Source organism: Lissotriton vulgaris, chromosome 3_1 (assembly GCF_964263255.1).
Source record: "Lissotriton vulgaris chromosome 3_1, aLisVul1.2, whole genome shotgun sequence".
NCBI lineage: Eukaryota > Metazoa > Chordata > Amphibia > Caudata > Salamandridae > Lissotriton > Lissotriton vulgaris.
Genome location: NC_141689.1, coordinates 1,157,155,963 through 1,157,175,304, shown reverse-complemented (window position 1 = coordinate 1,157,175,304; position 19,342 = coordinate 1,157,155,963). Strand labels below are relative to the sequence as shown.

General features: G+C 42.1%; 1 protein-coding gene across 4 annotated transcripts in view; it reads right to left on the bottom strand.

The window, feature by feature from the left end:
- LOC147727609 (prostaglandin reductase 1-like) overlaps positions 1–19,342 on the bottom strand; it is a 336,086-nt gene that overhangs the window by 215,035 nt on the left and 101,709 nt on the right. For all 4 annotated transcript variants that reach the window (XM_086961643.1, XM_086961644.1, XM_086961641.1 and 1 more), the window contains exon 2: positions 1,129–1,244. In XM_086961643.1, the coding sequence (XP_086817769.1) occupies positions 1,129–1,234 (106 nt within the window). In that variant the 5' untranslated portion in view covers positions 1,235–1,244. The remainder of the gene's footprint in view (positions 1–1,128; positions 1,245–19,342) is intronic.

The following is a 19,342-nucleotide window of genomic DNA, read 5'->3' as shown; positions in this document are numbered from 1 at the left end:
AGGTTTTAGGGTAGGGTTTGGGTTTTGGGGTACAGGGGTGTTTTTAGGTTTTAGGGCAGGGTTTGGGTTACAGGGGTACAGGGGTGTTTTTAGGTTTTAGGGCAGGGTTTGGGTTTTGGGGTACAGGGGTGTTTTTAGGTTTTAGGGTAGGGTTTGGGTTTTGGGGTACAGGGGTGTTTTTAGGTTTTAGGGCAGGGTTTGGGTTACAGGGGTGTTTTTAGGTTTCAGGGCAGGGTTTGGGTTTTGGGGTACAGGGGTATTTTTAGGTTTTAGGGCTGGGTTTGGGTTTTGGGGTACAGGGGTATTTTAGGGTTCAGGGGTAGGTTTGTGTTTAGGGCTGATTAAATTATATTTACCATTTATAAATTAATTAAAATATATTTATTAAATTAATTATATTATATTAATTACATTTTTTGATTAAATTAATTAAATAAATGATTTTAATTAATTTAATGTAATTACTATTTAAAAAAATATTTAAATCAAATTAATTTCATTATATTTTTTAAATAAAATTAATTATAATTTTTTTTCAAATTAAATTAAATAAATTAATTTATTACATTAAATTAATTTAATTAATTCCGATGTAACGGAATGCGATGTAAAAAACCGTGTTGTACTGACACCAATCCATTTTCAACAGAATCGGGCATTTTCATACTATGAAGCGCCTATCTGGTTTCCCATGTGCTGCTGTGGTTTACTAGAGGTGGGGGCTAGCCTCAGGCACGGATTCCAACACATCCTTCAGTGAATGAGGGCTGTTATGGAAGCTGTACCTGCCTCTAACAATTGTGTGTGTGTGTGTGTGTCTCAATTTGATTGTGCATCAATATTCCAAGGGAATTCAACATGCACAAAATGCATTTTTTCTTGCATCTGCATAAAATCCAATGACACACACACCATAATCACATTGTGGTTTCTATAATTGAGAATCATTGTCCACCACACACCATATTGTTCAGCACCTCATGTATGAACTCCTTCTGTAACAAAAGAAATGTTGTTTCTAAAGAGTCTTGCTGGTCTTTGAAGGCACAATCATATCACATCACATAGGAGGGAAGAAATGGAGGAGGGTAACCATGCCGAAGGCAGCAATTGGATAATTTTACTCACCTCCATTTTTTATGTCCGGGAGCTGTCTCTCCACCAGTTTAAAATCAGATTGTTTAGGAAAGCCTTCAAAGTGCTTGATCAGCAGCCACGACCTTGATGCCACCATCTTGGACGATCTGTAGCAGAAAATATCATGTTATGGTAGCATATACAAAGAATATACTGTGCTCAACTCTAGAAAAAGAACACTACTTGGTGCCTCTTACGAGTTCTGCATTGGATTTGGATATTACACCTATTAAAAGCAGTTTCTCCAGGATTCGGAATTCGCCAGTTGAGATAAATAGCACCAAATACAAGTTTGTACCGAAAAATGGGGCATAACCAGCAGCGGTTCCTCCGCAATGGCAGAGAAGCTTTGCCCCACTAGCTCAGAACCAGCAGCTGAAAAAGAATACAATACTTTATTATTGTTTTATCTTTTAGCTGCTGCCTGAGCCAGCTTGTGTTGGTGGTGGGCGGGGCCGGGCCATGGGAAGGAGGAGGAATGAAGTGGTATGTGTACTTCTATGTGTGTATTTCTGATTGGCCGGCCACCTTAGGCCAGTCACACAGACATGCACGGTTAGGTTTCTCCAGTCCAGGTGTTTTGCACAGCCTGGTTGGAGAAGCAGCACTGACTCCCTGTGCTTGAACAAACATTTAACTAGCCCACGCAGGCCAATCCCCGCGCGGCTCTCATACTATTGGTAGTAGCATGAGCACAGTGCGGGGATTGCACAGGGAGTCTCAGATGCTGTCCCAGTGTCTGCTGGGTCTTTCTGCAACAAAGTCTTCATGTCCCAATATTATGCAGATCCTTTCCCCCCAATTAAGTTTTGTCATGTTTAACCTTCCAAATGTCACCGGGGTAAAAGTTGAAGGGTGCACATTTTATCACACCACATGTAATTATGATCTCTGCCTGAACAGGCATTTTTGCACAGGTGCCGTAATTTGAGAAGATGCTAGTAATCGAGGCCCTACATTCTTAAAAGGGAAACATTCTGTATGTATGCTAACAAAATGCCTTACCCAAAGGTTGTCTCAACACGTCATAGGAAACCTATTTTTACACAATTCCCCTCTACCAACAGCCTTGAGCACTTTGTACTACTGCAAAAAAGTATAGGAGACTCACGTTCATTTAGCCAAATTTGATGCAAATAGGCCAAGGTGAGGAGCAAAGTTAGATAGCGGTTCCTAAAAAAACGTTTTACGTGTTGACACTGAAGTCCCCGTAGGCCCCTTTTGCCTCTAAAACCAGACAGCCAGCTGAATGAAAGTGTATTGCCATGCTTGTGTGTATTTAACAAGGACCCCCTGAGTAAATGAATTAAGAAATTCCTAGGTCAGGGAAATAGTACAATTGAGAAATAACAACCTAGGTAATTTTTAAGAGTGAAAAACTGTAATGGTAAGGATTAATGAAGGTATGACTACAGCTGGCTAAAAAAACATGATTTTATTTATCAATTGTCACAATAAAAAGGAGATTCATTTATATAACACACAATCAAGAGAGGGTAAGTGGCATAAAAATAGGGTCTCATATTTTTATGCCACTTACCCTCTCTTTTTGTGTTTTACTTTTATGCATTGATGTCCATGTCATATGTTTACTGTGAATTTTTAATCTTGATTGTGTGTTATATAAATGAATCTCCTTTTTATTGTGACAATTGATAAATAAAATCATGTTTTTTTAGCCAGCTGTAGTCATACCTTCATTAATCCTTACCATTACAGTTTTTCACTCTTAAAAATTACCTAGGTTGTTATTTCTCAAGTGTATTGCCATGCGCCATACTTCGTGTCCCAGGATTCTCCTACACACTGGACACTCCTGCCACAGGTTTGAGGGGGGGAAGCATTGAGCCCTCCTCTGTCAGCTGCAGCGACCTTAAGTGCATTTCATCTCCTGCGGCTTGGGGCAGCATAATTTCAGGATTTCGTGTCCCAGGATTCTCCTGCATACCAGACACTCCAGCCACAGGAGTGGTGTGGGGAGAGAAGAGGCATTGAACCCTTCTTTCTCTGCCACAGCACTCTTAACCCCTTCGATGCTCATGACGAGCTCAGCTCGTCATGCAGTACACTGGTCGTGTGCTTATGAAGAGCTGAGCTCGTCATGAACAATGGTAATCAAAGGTTCTCAGCACAGGAGGGGAATTGCTGCAGCAGTGATGGTGTTAAGCGCATTTCAGCTCCTGCTGCCTGCGACGCGCCCAGATGCGGCCCGTGTGAAGACCGGGCCAAGAGCAGGCTCATCTGCACCCGTCAGAGTCCAAAAGAGGCTGGTTGGGCCTCCCTCTAGTGACTGTGGAACCCATCGGAGTATAGCCAAGATGGGCAAGTAAAAATCCTGTCGCCCCTCTGGCCATGTTGTCTCCAAGGGACCACTGAAAGGTTCTTCTATATTTTCATTCAACACTTCTGGGTTGGGGCTTTAAAAGAAGAAATTCTTTGAGTAGAAGAAGAACTGGGGCTACGGAGTGATTTGCACGTATTTTCCACCATTACTCACCCGAAAGACAGGAGCCGGGTAACGATTAATGAGGCAGGTATTTTAACCAAGAGAACTGTAGAAGACCCCCCTCCACCCCTCACCCCAGAATCTTCATCAGTTGTCACGGGGGCAGAGATTTATCATAATCCAGGTACTTCCCCCCTGATTTGGTGCCACTGGCAAGGAAAAATAAAAATAAGTACTTGGGAGCAAAAAAGAGATTAGCCGACTTGAAAGCTAGCCCTAGTAAGGACAGTAATGCCACTTTGGGAAATTTGGAATCACACAATGATGACTTGATAACTGACTTTTATCGGCCACAGACGGTTTCACAGGAGAATATGGAACCTTTTATGACCAACCTTTATCAGAAAGTGGAAACATTAATCAGCAGTGATGTCGGAGGTTTATATGATAAATTATTTAAGATAGATTTATATATTAGGAATTTGGGATCATCATCAGTTGGAACAATAAGCCCAGTTGTTGATGGGACATTTACATCTTCGCAACAGCCCAGCGTGGCTTCTGGAGACAATACAGCCCTGCTCCCAAACCCCCATCCCTCAAATAAATTTTTTAACATACACGCAAATCAGAAATGTTTAAGAATGTGGGACAAGGTAGACTCTTGCATACTATATTCAGAGGGCCACCTGAGAAGGATCTATCCCTAAGTCAGATAAGGGTTCCGATTGTATGGGTCTCTTCTTCCAGCGAGGCTTATCTACACAGGAAAGCCAGGAAGGAAATATGAATCCTCATACCAGCCCTCACATTAGCAAACCAAAGCCCACAAATAGTGTCCACCTTCTAACAGAATCTTCACCTTTAGTAGCTGTCCTTACTAGAGTTCAACCGTTGAGATCAGATGTAAGTGAAACGAGCCTTCAGCTTAAAAATAAAGTTGTTCATTGGTGTAACAGACAAGTAGGAAGAGGGAATTATCTAGCCTCACACATTAAAATGGTTAGAATAACAGAATGGGTCAGCAGTAGGGAGGAAGAGTAGGAAGGGGAATGTGTTGTTATCAATTTTGATCAACCAGATATCGCTGGCCGTCTTATGCAGCAAGTCCATCAGAGTAATTCTTCACTGTCTAGGATTAAGGTTAAGGTATTCCCATTAGATTACTTCTATCCACTGCTAGCTGAATTTAATGGGGCAATCATAAGAGGTAGTTAGGGAGTTGCCCAAACCAGCAGGCCACAGCTTTGCAGTTATCAAACAGATTTGAGACCCTTAGTTCACTCTCTAGTAATGACTGTTTGAATGTTTCCGGCAGAATTCTTTTACCTCTGCAGGAGGTGGAGGCTCAGTTGGAAATGTTCTACTGCGGGACAGAAATCAAATACACTTAAGTCCCTAAGCTTGAATATAGCTGACCTAGGAAATAAGAAATCAGGTCCAACATGGTCTAATTTTATTAAAGGTTATAATATTGTTGGGCTGCAGGAAACAGCTAATTCCCTTTGCAAAATGTTAACAAATATTCTGAATGCTGCTTGCAAGGTGGGCATTCCAGGAACATGGTCTAGATCTGTTATTGTGCCGGTCTTTAAAAAAAAGCAGAGGGATAGCCCGGATGCCATAAGTCAATACTTCTTATTGACTCTGCGATCAAGGTTATGGGACGAGTCATCCTTTCTAGGTTAGCCACTTGGATGGAAGAAAAGTAATATACTGTCTGACCTGTAATATGGTTTTAGATCAGACAAAGGGACTTTGGATCAGAGCTTAAACCTATAGACGATAATGGGGAATATACAGTTGCAAAGGGTGGCCCGCTCCAAATGGCGCTTATGGTCCCTATGTCAGCTTGTGATCGAGTTAACAGAAGTAAATTATGGATACTCCTTCTTAACATGGGAGTTGATAGAAAAATAGTCAAGATTTTACAAGATTTACATAAGGATCTAACAGCTGTGGTAAGATATGACATAGATGGGAGTTTATCCACAACATTTAAGCTTCTGTGGTGGATGAGACCTAGGTTAGTTTGGCACCTCTCCTTTTTACCCAGTATATTATTGGTTTGCGTTCAACATTATGCGCAGCACGTAAAGATATTCCAATGTAGCAGCCCATCTCATCCCGTACTACTGTACGCCAACAAGGCAGTGGTAATAGGGAGAAATGCTGTAGGCTTGCAGCAGCTCCTTAAGTTTTTTGTTGCTTATTTGAATAGTTTGGATTTAAGCACCAATTATAATAAAGCACACGTATTGATATTGGAACCCAGGGGCACTGGACATAGAAAGTGCATCTTATAGGGGTGTCGGATCTCCAGGGCCAAGGCTTTCCACCTATCTTGGTGTCTTAGTTGATGAAAAAGGTACATGGGTACCTTAAGTGACAGGTAAAAGAAATGTGATGGTCAGGGTGGGTACATCTGTGTTCGACTTCCCCACTGGACTGGTCAAAACCACAATTGACGCTCTTATTAACATTTATCTCACAAATGCATTTTTATGGTGAGTTATAGCAGTCATATTGAGGGATATAAAGATGCCTCTGAGACTTACAAGTAATATGATTTTTTTTATTAGCTGTGCCCCATTCTACCCCTTCTTGTAATGTCCATGAAGAACTAGGAACAGGATACAAATCCGATCTGCTTCCCATGCGTCCCTTGCTTAGATGGATTTGGGTTTGGTTAAACACAGAGCTGGGACTTAATCAGTCCATACTAAAGGACAGTATGAGCCCAGACAGGGGTGGCAGTATTCCATGGTTAGGGTACATTAAGTCCTCATTCACAGCACTAGGACACCAAGATCTGTTAATGTTCCTGACTGGATCATTCATGCTGACTTACAATGGGCTACAGCACACTACATGTCCTTAGCACAAGAAAAGAGAGAAATGTGGGAGTTGTGTAAACCATCTGTATGTGCTTATGTTACGCTGATAGCCTCAGTGTCCACTGAACCACACCTCACAGTGGTTACAAACCATCTCCACACTTTCTGTGTACTAGATTTAGATTAAACCTATTGCACTGCCTTCTGGCTGAACCTTGTGGGTGGAATAAAGTTGAAAATGTAGGACCACGCAGTTGTGACTCCTTCTCAGCTCAAGACAACGTGCACTTTGTATTGTTTCGTGAGCACTTTAGAGTTCTTCAACAAAGGAATATTTCACCCTTAATGGGAGGAAAACAATATACCAGAGCGAAATTGATCTTTTTACAAATGGTAAAAAATTAATTTGTATATTTTAAGGTAGATTGCTTTTTAATTGGGACTGTGTATTGGGAGTCGGTCCTTTGAACAGGGATTAATTACACTTTATTAGGAATTAGTTGAACTGCCCCCTTTTAATAATGAAGGCTGGTTTACCTTCAGTGTATTTTTTTTTTAATTATGTGTCTAGAAATTTAATTGAAGCGAATGTATGATGTTACAACGCATACATTTACAATGCATGCCTTTACAACAAAGTTTTTACATCAAAACATCCTTTGCAACGCATTCTATTACATAGCATGCCATTACATCACATTTTTAGAAACTACCTTTACAATGTATTATACCTTTACAACGCATACATTACAATGCATACCATTACATTGCATTTAAGGTAAGTATTGGATAGTATTGGGGTAAAAATTACTATTCTAACTCAAGTGATTGCAACAGTAGGGTAAGTGTTGGATAGTGTAGGGGTAAAAATTACTATTCTAACTCCAGTGAGTGCAACAGTAGGATAAGTGTTGGATAGTGTAGGGGAAATATATTCTAACTCCAGTGAGTACAACAGTAGGGTAAGTGATGGATAGTGTAAGGGTACTATGCGTTGCAATGGTATGCGTTGTAATGACTTGCGATGTAATGCCTGTGTTGTAGTGTCTTGCATTGTAATGACATGCATTGTAATGACATGCAATTTAATGGCTGCGTTGTAATGACATGCGATGTAAAGGATGTTGCGATGTAATGACTGCTATGTAAAGGTAGTGCGATGTAATGACTGCGTTGTAAAGGTGGTTTCCCAAGTGCAGCTAATGACATTGCTGTGTTATCCTTCTAGTAAATGATGAATGTTGGAAGACGGTGTCAGAGTGAGTCACTGCCGCTCGGCCACGTACGCTGCGCACTTCGGTAATCAGCTATGCGGACTGACCAGTGATGCGGAGCCCGGGAGGAAGCAGGACGTCAGCTACCACTCTCCATTTGTAGCTTGTTGCAGAGTATTTGCCCTTGGAAGAATGCTCTGGACTTTTTTTAAACGCTGGCTGCTTTTCTGCATCATACCTGCTGTGCTCGCCTCTATTACACTCAAGCTGGTGATACGACCGAGGGAAGATTTGCGGGAAGACGGCAGAGGAGCTGCATTATGGTGGCCAGAGGTGCCAAAAATAACAAAGGCCATAAAAAAAAAATGCCCAACTTGCCCATGTTAGTGCTACTCATGGAGATGCTGCGACAGACGCTCTATCTAGAGGTAAACGGGAGACTAACGCCCTTAAAAAACTATGGGGAAACTCGGGGGTGGAGATGCTATAAAAGCAGGTGTAAGTTCTCAACTATCTATAGCGAAAAAAATTCTGGGGGTAAAACTCCATCCCTTACGCTAGATAGTAAACTGGACTCCACACTCCCCAAAAATGAATCCGAATGCTCACCAGTAGAAGCACAAAGGAGCCTGTACCCTAACCAAATGCCTACGGCCTTAAAGGAGGACTGCACCTCTGTGCAACAAGAGATAGGGGTATCCCCAAATGAGCAACCGGAAGCAGTGATGGCATAGAAGGACTGGTAGATCCTAGCAATCTACCTTCAACTTAGCCCACATGGCAGATGGCACTGGAACCATAGTAGATCTAGGAAAGACAGCACCTTTAGCTTCTGCTACCCCTGCCTTGGGCCTTACCCCACTAAAAGATGTAGCAGAGATAAGGCCAGCACTTTTAGCAACCTGTACCACAAACTACATCCTCAGCCTAGAAGATAATCTGGGTCTCCAAGCCCCTTGGACTCCGGAGCTTAGTGCTGAAAACTTTTACTCCGAATCAGATGGCTCCCTGACGACTACAGATGAGGGTGGAACCAGCTCAAGTGAAGACAACAGTATTGATCCCTCCAACGACACTGGAACTGTGCTGCACCAGAAAAAAATAGGAAACAAGACAAAAAGCCGCAGCCAGCTTAAATGGTACTACTCAGACTCTCAGACGTCTTACTCCTTTGGAGAGGAAACAGATCGGACATCGCTCTGGGAAAATTCAAAACCGACACCAGAATCCATAGCAGAACCTTCTCTAGCCTCTATCCTAAATTCAATCAAGGAATTCTAAAAGGAGGTTCGCTCCGATAATCGTGCAGCCAAAGGGGCTGCTAAAAAACTACAAGGGGGCTTGAGAAAGCTAAATAAAATATGCACTGATATCAGCAACCAAGTCAACATGGTGGAGGGCCGCACAGAGAGTCTAGAAACTGATGTGACTACTCTAAAAAACCAAGGCTCTTCTCACGATGCATGTCTGACAGACTTAAAGATGAAGATTAAAGAGCAGGAGAATCGACACAGCATGAACAATCTTCACCTACTTGGTATCCCGGAAAGAGTGGAGGGGGGTGAACCAAGGCGCTATATCGTGAAACTCCTATGAGAAACTTTCACCGATCAATCGAACTGGAACTAGGACCAGGAAATCCAGTGCAGGCATCGCTTTCCCTTTAATAGAAAACAACGGTGAGATGGTAGTAACTTACCTGGAGAGAAACCCAGGACCTTCCCCGTGTCTTTCTGGAACTTTCTTCTTAGACAGCTAGTATACAACCAAGTCCAACCAAATTCACAGAAAGGGGCTAATGTTTTTGCTAAGCCCGATTTTTGCCACTCAACCGTAGAGCGGAGATGGCGCATGCACCAACTAATTTCTCAATTCAAGCAGCTGGGAGCCCAAGTGTTTTTAATGAATCCTGCTAGATTGAAAGCCATCTTTAACGGGGCCACCCGGGTTTTCCTGTCTGAGATCAAGGAGGGTGAATTTCTGGGGGAAGTTAAGGCTAAAAGAAGGGCTGAGCCAAAGGACAAATGAAACCTACATGGCTGAGAGAAACATATTAATTCAGTAATTTTTGACTAGTTTATTGTAATGCCTTTTCTTTAACTTTTCTGACTTGTTTGGGTACTATGGGCCCGATTCACATAACTAATTTAAGACAAAATCCTAAACTTACTACCATTTTGGTATTCACAGAAGGCACTTACTCCTTTTGGTATTCACAGAAGGCACTTACTCATTTCGGTATTCACAGAAGTTAGGAGTCCTAACTTTAGGACTCTTAAATGCCTTCTGTGAATACCGAAAGTCTTAAAGTTAGGATTTTTCTCAATTTAGTAGTATTAAAGTTAGGACTCCTAACTTTAGGACTCCTAAATGCCTGCTGTGAATACCGAAAGTCTTAAAATTAGGATTTTTCCCAACTTTACAACTACTAAACTGAAAAATCCTAATTTTAAGACTTTCGGTACTCACAGAAGGCATTTAGGAGTCCTAAAGTTAGGATTCCTAACTTCTGTGAATACCAAAATGAGTAAGTGTCTTCTGTGAATACCAAAATACGTAAGTGTCTTCTGTGAATACCAAAATGAGTAAGTGCCTTCTGTGAATACGAAATTGGTAGTAAGTTTAGGATTTTGTCTTAAGTTAGTACTGTGAATCGCCCCCCCCCCCCCCTGTCCAGCTAGATATATATACAAGGGCCTATGGTAGACTCTTCTCCCTCCTGCTTTCTTCATGGTTCTTGGGGGTTCATTTTTTCTTTCTTTTTATAGATTTTTTCCTTACTTTCTTGTTTCTTCTCTTTTTTCTTCTCTCTCTAGGGCCTAATCATGTCTGTTAGGAAATAAGTCATGTTGTTATTCTACAAGGGGAAAGACTACAACAGATTCAGAACTCGGCTGCTAGACTACTCTTGCATATCAAGCCGCGAGACCACATCTCCCCTGCCTTGAAAGCCCTGCATTGATTAACGGTTGCCAGAAGATCCACGCTCAAGCTGCTTTGTATCACCCACAAAGCAATACATGGAATGGGACTGCTCTTCATCAGGAATAAAATCACCAAACACATTCAACAGAGGAACCTCCGCTTTAAAGGAGCATCTCGCCTAAAAATCCCAAGATACAAGAAAAAAAACATGGGTGGCACATCCTTCTCTGTTCAAGCAGCCAAACTATGGAACTCTTACCCCCCCCCCCCAACAGAAGATCCACCAACAACGACCTTATCTTCAGAAAACTACTCAAAAATGGCTCTTCCCCACATAAGCACCATATGCAAACAGAAATTTAAAGTATATCCCTCTGTATACAAGCATTTGTTTTCACTGGAGATATGTACCTTATCTTTGTGTATTCCTTTGTATAAACATGTAGAATAATTATGTTGTTGAGAAAAAAAATAATAACTTTCATGTTTCACCAAACTAACCCAATACTAATCCTTATGGGTTCCAGAGTAGCGTGCTACTTACGCTTCAAAACCCCAACAGGGCTAGCAAGCGCTATATAAATATAAACCTCTTTCCCTATTCTATCCCGCCACCTACCCTTCTCAACCCAAATAACTGAATAACATATCCACTAGTCAAATTACTTCATATTTCACTACACTAATTTTCAACACTAATCCTTTATGGATTCCGGAGTAGCATGCTACTCGCCATAAAAGCGCTTCATCACCCATCAGGGGTAACAAGTGCTCTCTGAATGCAAACCTTTCTTCCCCTTTTATCCCTCCGCTATCCTTTTCACTCCAAATAACTGACTAATATACATCACTGAAATTACTTTCATATTTCAACATATTAATTCCCCACTAATCCTTTATGGAATTACGGAGTAGCGTGCTTCAACGCCCCATCAGGGGTAACAAGCGCTATATAAATACAAACTTTTTTTCCTCCTCTATCCTTCTGCTATCATTCCAAATCCAAATACCTGACTAACTTATCACCACTTAAAATGTACTTGCATGTTTCACTATACTAATTCAATATTAATCCTCTATGGGTCCCGGAGTAGCGTGCTACTCGCCGAAAAAGCGCTTTGACGCCTCATCAGGGGTAGTAAGCGCTATATAAATGCAATTACAATACAATATAATACAATACAATGTGTGGCCTTGTGGCGAGGAATCATTACTGACAACCATCAACCAGGGTTTCCCTGATTACCTTTTTTAGGGGGGGGGGGTGGGGAGGATCATGATATGGTGTTAGAGGGACCAAAGATATCAGTAACTATTGTATTGGTTTGAAAGAGTGTGAAAACAGAATCTGAAACTAAGAGGTTCAAAAATGAAGAATAATGTGCAAAATGAGTAAACATATGATACTGACAAAGAAGACATTTTTTAAACAACAATAAATTCAAGATAATAATGTTTATATAATAAATAATATGGGGTAATTAAATGCTATGTTGGTTTATCTGGATCATCTGGAAAAAAGGAACCACTTTGCATGAACAAATATTGGTCCTGGAATCCTGACCAAAACGTAAGGTACCTAGCGGCCCGCAAAAGGAAGTAAACAAATCCTTAAAATGCTCATAAGCATATCACTGATGGATATAATACTGAAGTAAACAATTAGAAACCATTGGAGGGCTTCTTAGTCCCCATCACTATATATCTAAACTAGAGGATTTTAAACCATATGGGATATTCTATGGTGTGGCGTTAAAAAGTGCCTTGAACATAATTGAAGCGGACTGCTCAAAGATTTGGAAAACATTTGAATACAATGTTGAAGTGCTATGGTGGGAGAAACTGAAACACAGATTAGATTGAGATATAACTGATATCCCCCTAATCGGCAAGAATACTTTATTTATAAGGTGTATATTACTCTATTTTCGAGAGGGACAAAAGAATTGTTAGTCCTGAAGAAGGTGGCTTATCAATACTTTGTCCACCGAAATGAGTTGACGTGTCTCTTTTTTGTTAAATTCGAGGAACTGTGGAGTCTAAACACAGCAAGATTTATAGACTCGGACAATATGGATTCAATCGAATTAACATATTTATGATGATAGATATTTGTCACTCTGCTTGTCTCTAGTTGTTGGATTACTTTTTAGATAATTGAATATTGAATAATTTTTTAATGTTTAATATTATTGTGGTTATGAATTGTGTTTCATATGATTATAAATATAATTTTTAATAAATGTGTACTGATAAATACTTAAATGTATTTTTAACTGTCTTTTAGGGTCCTGTTTTGATACCCTGATGTGGATATTGGAACATTGCATACATGAATGAGTGTATGATGAGATCAAGGATGTAAAGTTATTCACGATAAATTATTTTTTAATACATTAATTGTATCTGGTAACCTGTCTCTTGATTTGCTGGCCACTCTCTTTTTTAAGTCACTTATGACAGTCTGCCACTTGGTGGCGCTGTCTGGCTAATTTAGGTATGAGCACAAGAACAGCCGTTTATTAGTTAAATTTTCATTTACAATGACTAATAGCTGCCTCCCAAGCCATTTTTAGGTCTTGCCTATTCTATCCCGCAGGGATTGAATAGGCGAGATTATAGGAAGAGGTCCGAAAAGTCTACCTAGCTGCAGATCTCATACAGTTCATGTGAGACAGGTACATGCAAATCGTGCACCCACACCATTGCCAGCCACATCCCACACCATTTGTCTGAGCCTCGGCATCAGAATTCAAAGGAAACCGCTCCCCCGCCCCCTCACCAGACTTCAAGGGAAGACGCTCCACTTCAAAGGAATGCGCAACTTGAGGCTTGTTTAATTACATTTTCGCCCACCTCTAATTCCATTCAGAGTGTAGATGAATCGTGTATCGTGAAAAAATTCACCATGCTCTGGAATGGACTGCGTCCCCCAGCGTGTTTTTTTTCTCTTCTTTTTACTGATTCTCGCTAAAATCTGCCTAGCATGCTTTCTACCTTCCGTCAGCGCCCATGCTTGTTTTACTTTCGCTTTCATCGTTACTTTGCTTCTTTTTTTTAAAACAAACGATTATTCATGATTAAAATGAATTTTCTACAACGCAAATGAATTTGAATGAATAAACTAATCCAATTAAAGAACAAATGTAATCAACAAACTTATGACTTAAGGATTTATGATTATACAGTTCAACAAATTATGATTAATATCACCAAAATGAACGAGTGAAGAAACACCCTTGTTTCATGTTAAAGGAGCGCATCCTTTGTGGTTTGCTGATCACACAATCAACGCCTTAAAATAAATCACATATGAGCAGAAAACAAAGCAGATATAAGTGCCTCTCCTAACACACGAAGATGTCTCTTTCATTTCATCCGAAGTGTTTTACGAGCTATCGCTTGCTGATGGAATTAAATGAGAAGCAATTTCAGCTGTAAAATGACCCGAGAACGGCTCAATGTAATTTCTTTCCCTTCCAAGCCTCCTCCATTTTAAAACAGGCCCATCCTTCTTATCCATCCATTTTTTTAATATTCCTCCGCTTATTAAGATTGCATTTTATTTTATTAAAGACATCCAAAGCACCTATGGCCTTCTTAGAGCAAGTTTCCTAGTGCTAGCTAGTCCATGCAATACCAATAAGTAATACCAAAACACAACAGTATCTCCCCAAAAAAGACTGGTTTATCTTGCCACTGCTCCCTCTCTGCTGTTGACGAACTTCCTGTCGCACGTCAGTCACATCTTGTAGTTAGCACCATCATTGGAAAGCTGCAACGCAACACACTTATAAGGTCCTCTCACCCTCACACACCCTCACCCTCATTCCCTCTCACCCTCCTACCCTCTCACCCTTACACCCCTCACCCTCACACCCCCTCACCCTTACACACCCTCACTCACCCTCACACCCTCACTCTCACACCCTCCTCCTCACACACCCTCACCCTCACAACCCCCTCACCCTCACACACCGTCACCCTCACACCCTTACACCCTCATCCTCACACACCCTCACACACCCTCACTGACCCTCACTCACCTTCACACACCCTCACCAGCATAGCATAACACAACATAGCATAACAAAACACAACATAGCATAGCATAACAAAACACCGCATAGCATAACAAAACACAACAAAGCATAGCATAGCATAACAAAACAAAGCATAGGATATCAAATCAAAACATAGCATAACAAAACACAACAAAACATAGCATAGCATAGCAAAACAAAGCATTGGATAGCAAAACAAAACATAGCATAGCAAAGCATAGCATAATAAAACACAACAAAACATAGCATAACAAAACTGAGCATATAGCAGCTCAGGTGATAGCATAACAAAACATAGCATAGCATAACAAAGCATAGCATAGCAAAACACAACAAAACATAGCATAGCATAACAAAACACAACACAACACAACATAGCATAGCATAACAAAACAAAGCATAGGATAGCAAATCAAAACATAGCATAACAAAACACAACAAAACATAGCATAGCATAAGAAAACTGTCACGTTTCAGGCCATTGACGACTGGACTACAGTTCCCAGAATGCCCACAGCCCAGTCTGTTGTTTGTGTTGCTGAGTGTATGGAGGCTATATCTTTTCTTTCTTTCCCCTTTGCAAGTGCTTGTCACTTAGAGCCTGTCCTGTGTATTCTTGGTGCTACGTTTTCCAGTGACTTTCTGTTTGCTGCCTCGTGTCACTGGTAGTCGGATTCACGGATTGCCTTGGACCGTGAGAGGCTGTACGGAAACTCGCCCTGCTGCACAGCGCCATGCTTGAACTCTGACCCGGAGCTGTGCTGGGACTTCGAACGGAGCTTCTCCGGAGCCGCGGTGGTGAGTTAAACGGAGCCGCGTTGAATTTACTGAAACTGCATATTATTCCGAGACGGCGGCTGCCGTTTACTCGGGAATGCGAATGCTGAGTCTTTTGTTCTGGTGAACAACGTGGGAACGCTGAGGGCTCGCGCCTCATTGCTAGAAGCGGCTGCTTTTGTGTGATTACTTCCTACGCTGTACCCGTTCATTTGGGAATTATACCTCGGACTGCATCCTGGTAACTTGTGAACTACGTTAGAGCAAAGACTGAGCTTGTAGTTTCAAAACACTTTGAATAGTGTATGGAGCCCAGAGACACTATAACAGGCTATGGAATAAAGACTTCAGAAGAAAAAAGCACATTAGTCTTGAATGTGCATTGGGGACTAGGATTTTGTTTTCATCTGGAGCACAATTCCCTTTGGTTTAGTTTTCCTTTCTTTTTCTTCTTCAACTTCATTATTTACGTATCTTGGAGTGGTGTGGCAGTTCAGAGCTGTGAGTATAAGTGTGTACATTTGTCCTCTTAGTCTGTTAGCTTGTATACGGAGGGGGTGTGCAATTACCTGTCTTTTCTTGTGTATCCCTGCAGACCACTGCTGTAGCAAACGAAGGAAGAAGGAACAATTATTCTGTCCTCACCTGCTGTAGATGGTTTAGGCTGCCCGCCTGTTTTATTTATTTTCTCCATTTTTTCCCCTTCCCTGGGAGAGGTTGTCCTAGAGGAGAGTTACATTGATGTCTCGTCTGGGGGACCGTTCCTAGGGAGGAAGGAATTAGGCTACGACATCGCTCCTGCTGCATCTGGCTATTAAGGTTAGTCATCCTGCTTTGATCGTGACAGAGTGACAAGCCTACGTTCTTTTGCGGCCCGAGCGATGGATACCAACACTGTATTGCAGACCTTGTTGGACTCTTTAACTGCCTTACGTGTAGAGGTAGACGCAGTGAGAGGGGAGAACCATGATATGCGGAATGAGATGGGGGCTCTTAGACGTGATGTGGAAGGTCTGGCCCAGGTCAGAACTGCTGGGAAACAGTATATTAGGGAGGCCACTTTACCCCCCCCTGTCCAAGCATCTTCTCATTTAGCTCCTGGAGCACTGGCTCCCTCTACCATACAGGTTATACAACCTGTTCAGTTACCTTTGGCACCCCCTGAGAGATTTTTGGGAGATCCCCGGAAGTTTAGTACTTTCTTAGGGCAGTGCAAGTTGCACTTTATGTGCAAGCCCGCTGTTTTTCCCGATGATCATTCGAAGACCGCTTTTATGCTGTCCTACTTGGGGGGCAATGCTGCCAGTTGGTCTTTTCCATTGATTGAGAAAAACGATCCTATGCTAGCCAGATTTGATGATTTTTGCGATGAAATGCGCAAGTTGTTTGATCGCAAGGCTCATATGCTATCTCTGGATCGAGAATTAATCACTCTCAAACAAGGGTCATTAGATTTATTAACATACATTACCCACTTTAACCGTCTTGTTGTCGAGACTGATTGGCCTTCTGCTAAGCGTGTATCCTTGTTTTATCAAGGACTGAGAGGGGAATTGAAGGATGTACTTGCTCAGGTGGTGAACATGCCCACTTGTTGTGAAGAACTGATAGACCTCACCATACCAGAGAAGTGGAGTTCCTGGGTTATGTCATCGGCCCTAATGGAATTCAAATGGACAAAAAGAAAACACAAGCTATTGTCCAATGGGATTCGCCTTCATCTGTAAAAGCTTTGCAGAGCTTTTTAGGTTTCGCGAACTTTTACAGGAGGTTCATAAAAGACTTCTCCAGGATCATACAACCATTAACCTTTTTGTTGAAGAAAGGAGCTACTTTCAAGTGGACCGAGTCAGCGGAAGATGCTTTTCGAACTCTAAAGACTTGTTTTGTGACCGCGCCCATACTACGTCATCCTGATGCGAGCCAACCATACATCATGGAAACGGATGCATCATACTACGCTATTGGAGGCATTCTTTCCCAGAGAAATCCGGAAACAGGTCAACTGCATCCTGTGGCGTATTATTCTCGTAAGTTGTCCTCCTGTGAAGTCAACTATAGTATTACCGATAAGGAATTGTTAGCCATCAAGAGGGCTTGCGAAGAATGGAGACATCATCTCATGGGGGCTCGACATGTCGTGGAAATATTTACCGATCATCGGAACCTCCTCTTTCTAAAGAGTGCCAGAGCATTAACACCACGCCAATTACGGTGGTCATTGTTCTTTTCGGATTACGATTTTGTAATCAAATATCGTCCAGGACCCCAGAATGGCAAAGCGGATGCGCTGTCAAGACCAGAGGGAGCGGGGAGATGTTTTTCCACTGAAATTGAGAATCCTCCGGCCATCATTTCAGAGGCTTCCTTCTCTTCATCGGCTTCTGCTATATCAAGTTCTCTTGACTTCTTGAAACAAGTGGAAGAGGGAGTCAAAACGATGGAGGTTCAAACCTGGATTGCAGTAGAACCACAGAAGAGAACCTTGCGGAAAGGATATCTATTTAGAGACAAACAGTTGTATGTCCTTACGACAGAACTACAAGAGCAAGTTTTGAGATGGACTCATGATTCCACATTAGGAGGTCATATGGGTGTGCAGAAAACCATGCAAACCGTCGTCAGGTATTTCTGGTGGGAATCCATGAAAAAGGACATTGTGGACTATGTGGCTAAGTGTCCTGTATGCTCTCAAGCGAAGGCGTTACATCAACGAAGCAGTGGTTTGTTACGTCCTATACCCATACCCCCTGCGCCTTGGCACACAGTTTCTATGGACTTCATAGTGGAAATGCCTCTCAGTCACGGCAACAACACCATCTTAGTGGTTATAGACCATTTAACCAAAATGGGCCATTTCATAGCCCTAACCAAATTGCCTACCTCTGGGGAGTTGGCCCTGGTTTTCCTACAGAATGTGGTTAGGTTACATGGGGTGCCTTCAGTTCTTATTACTGATAGAGGAACACAGTTCACCTCTAAGTTCTGGAAGGCATTGTGTGACATCTTGGAGATTGATGCCCGTCTGTCAACAAGTTACCATCCTCAGACAGACGGGAAAACAGAAAGACTCAACCAGACACTGGAACAGTATTTACGGTGTTTTACCCTGCAACACAGTGAGGAATGGAGAACACTGTTGTGGATGGCCGAATTCGCCTACAATAGTGCTACCCATTCCTCTCTAGGATGTTCCCCTTTCTATTGTCTTCAGGGCTTTCATCCCAATTTCCTGCCTTTTGAACATCCTGGGGTGTCTTCCCTTCCTTCTATACAAGAGCACCACACCCACCTTATCTCAATAGCTCAGGAAGCCAGAGAGCAGTTGGTGGCAGCCAGGGATCATGATAAACTACAGGCTGACAGAAAAAGATCTCCTGTGCCTGAGTATAGTATCGGGGACAAGGTGTGGCTGAGTACGAGATATCTGAAATTGAAAGGGAATACCAGATTGCAGCCCAAATTCGTCGGCCCATATGCCGTTCTTGGTATTATCAATCCGGTAGCGATGAAGTTGGACCTGCCCTCTACTTGGCATATACACCCAGTGTTTCATGTGTCACTATTGAAGCCTTATGTTCCCGGTACAAGAGTCATGGGGAGGCCACAGCCAGTGGAGATAGACGGGGACATAGAGTATGAGGTAAGGGCAGTACTTGATTCCCGAAGAGTGAGAGGTGTGTTACAGTACCTGATTGACTGGAAAGGGTATGGGCATGAGGAACGTTCGTGGGAGCCTCGTTCTAATCTGCACTGCCCTAGTCTTTTGAGGCTTTTTCATGCTCAGTTTCCCTCTAAGCCTGGTGGACCGCCGAGACGTCGGTCATAGAGAGGGGGTTCTGTCACGTTTCAGGCCATTGACGACTGGACTACAGTTCCCAGAATGCCCACAGCCCAGTCTGTTGTTTGTGTTGCTGAGTGTATGGAGGCTATATCTTTTCT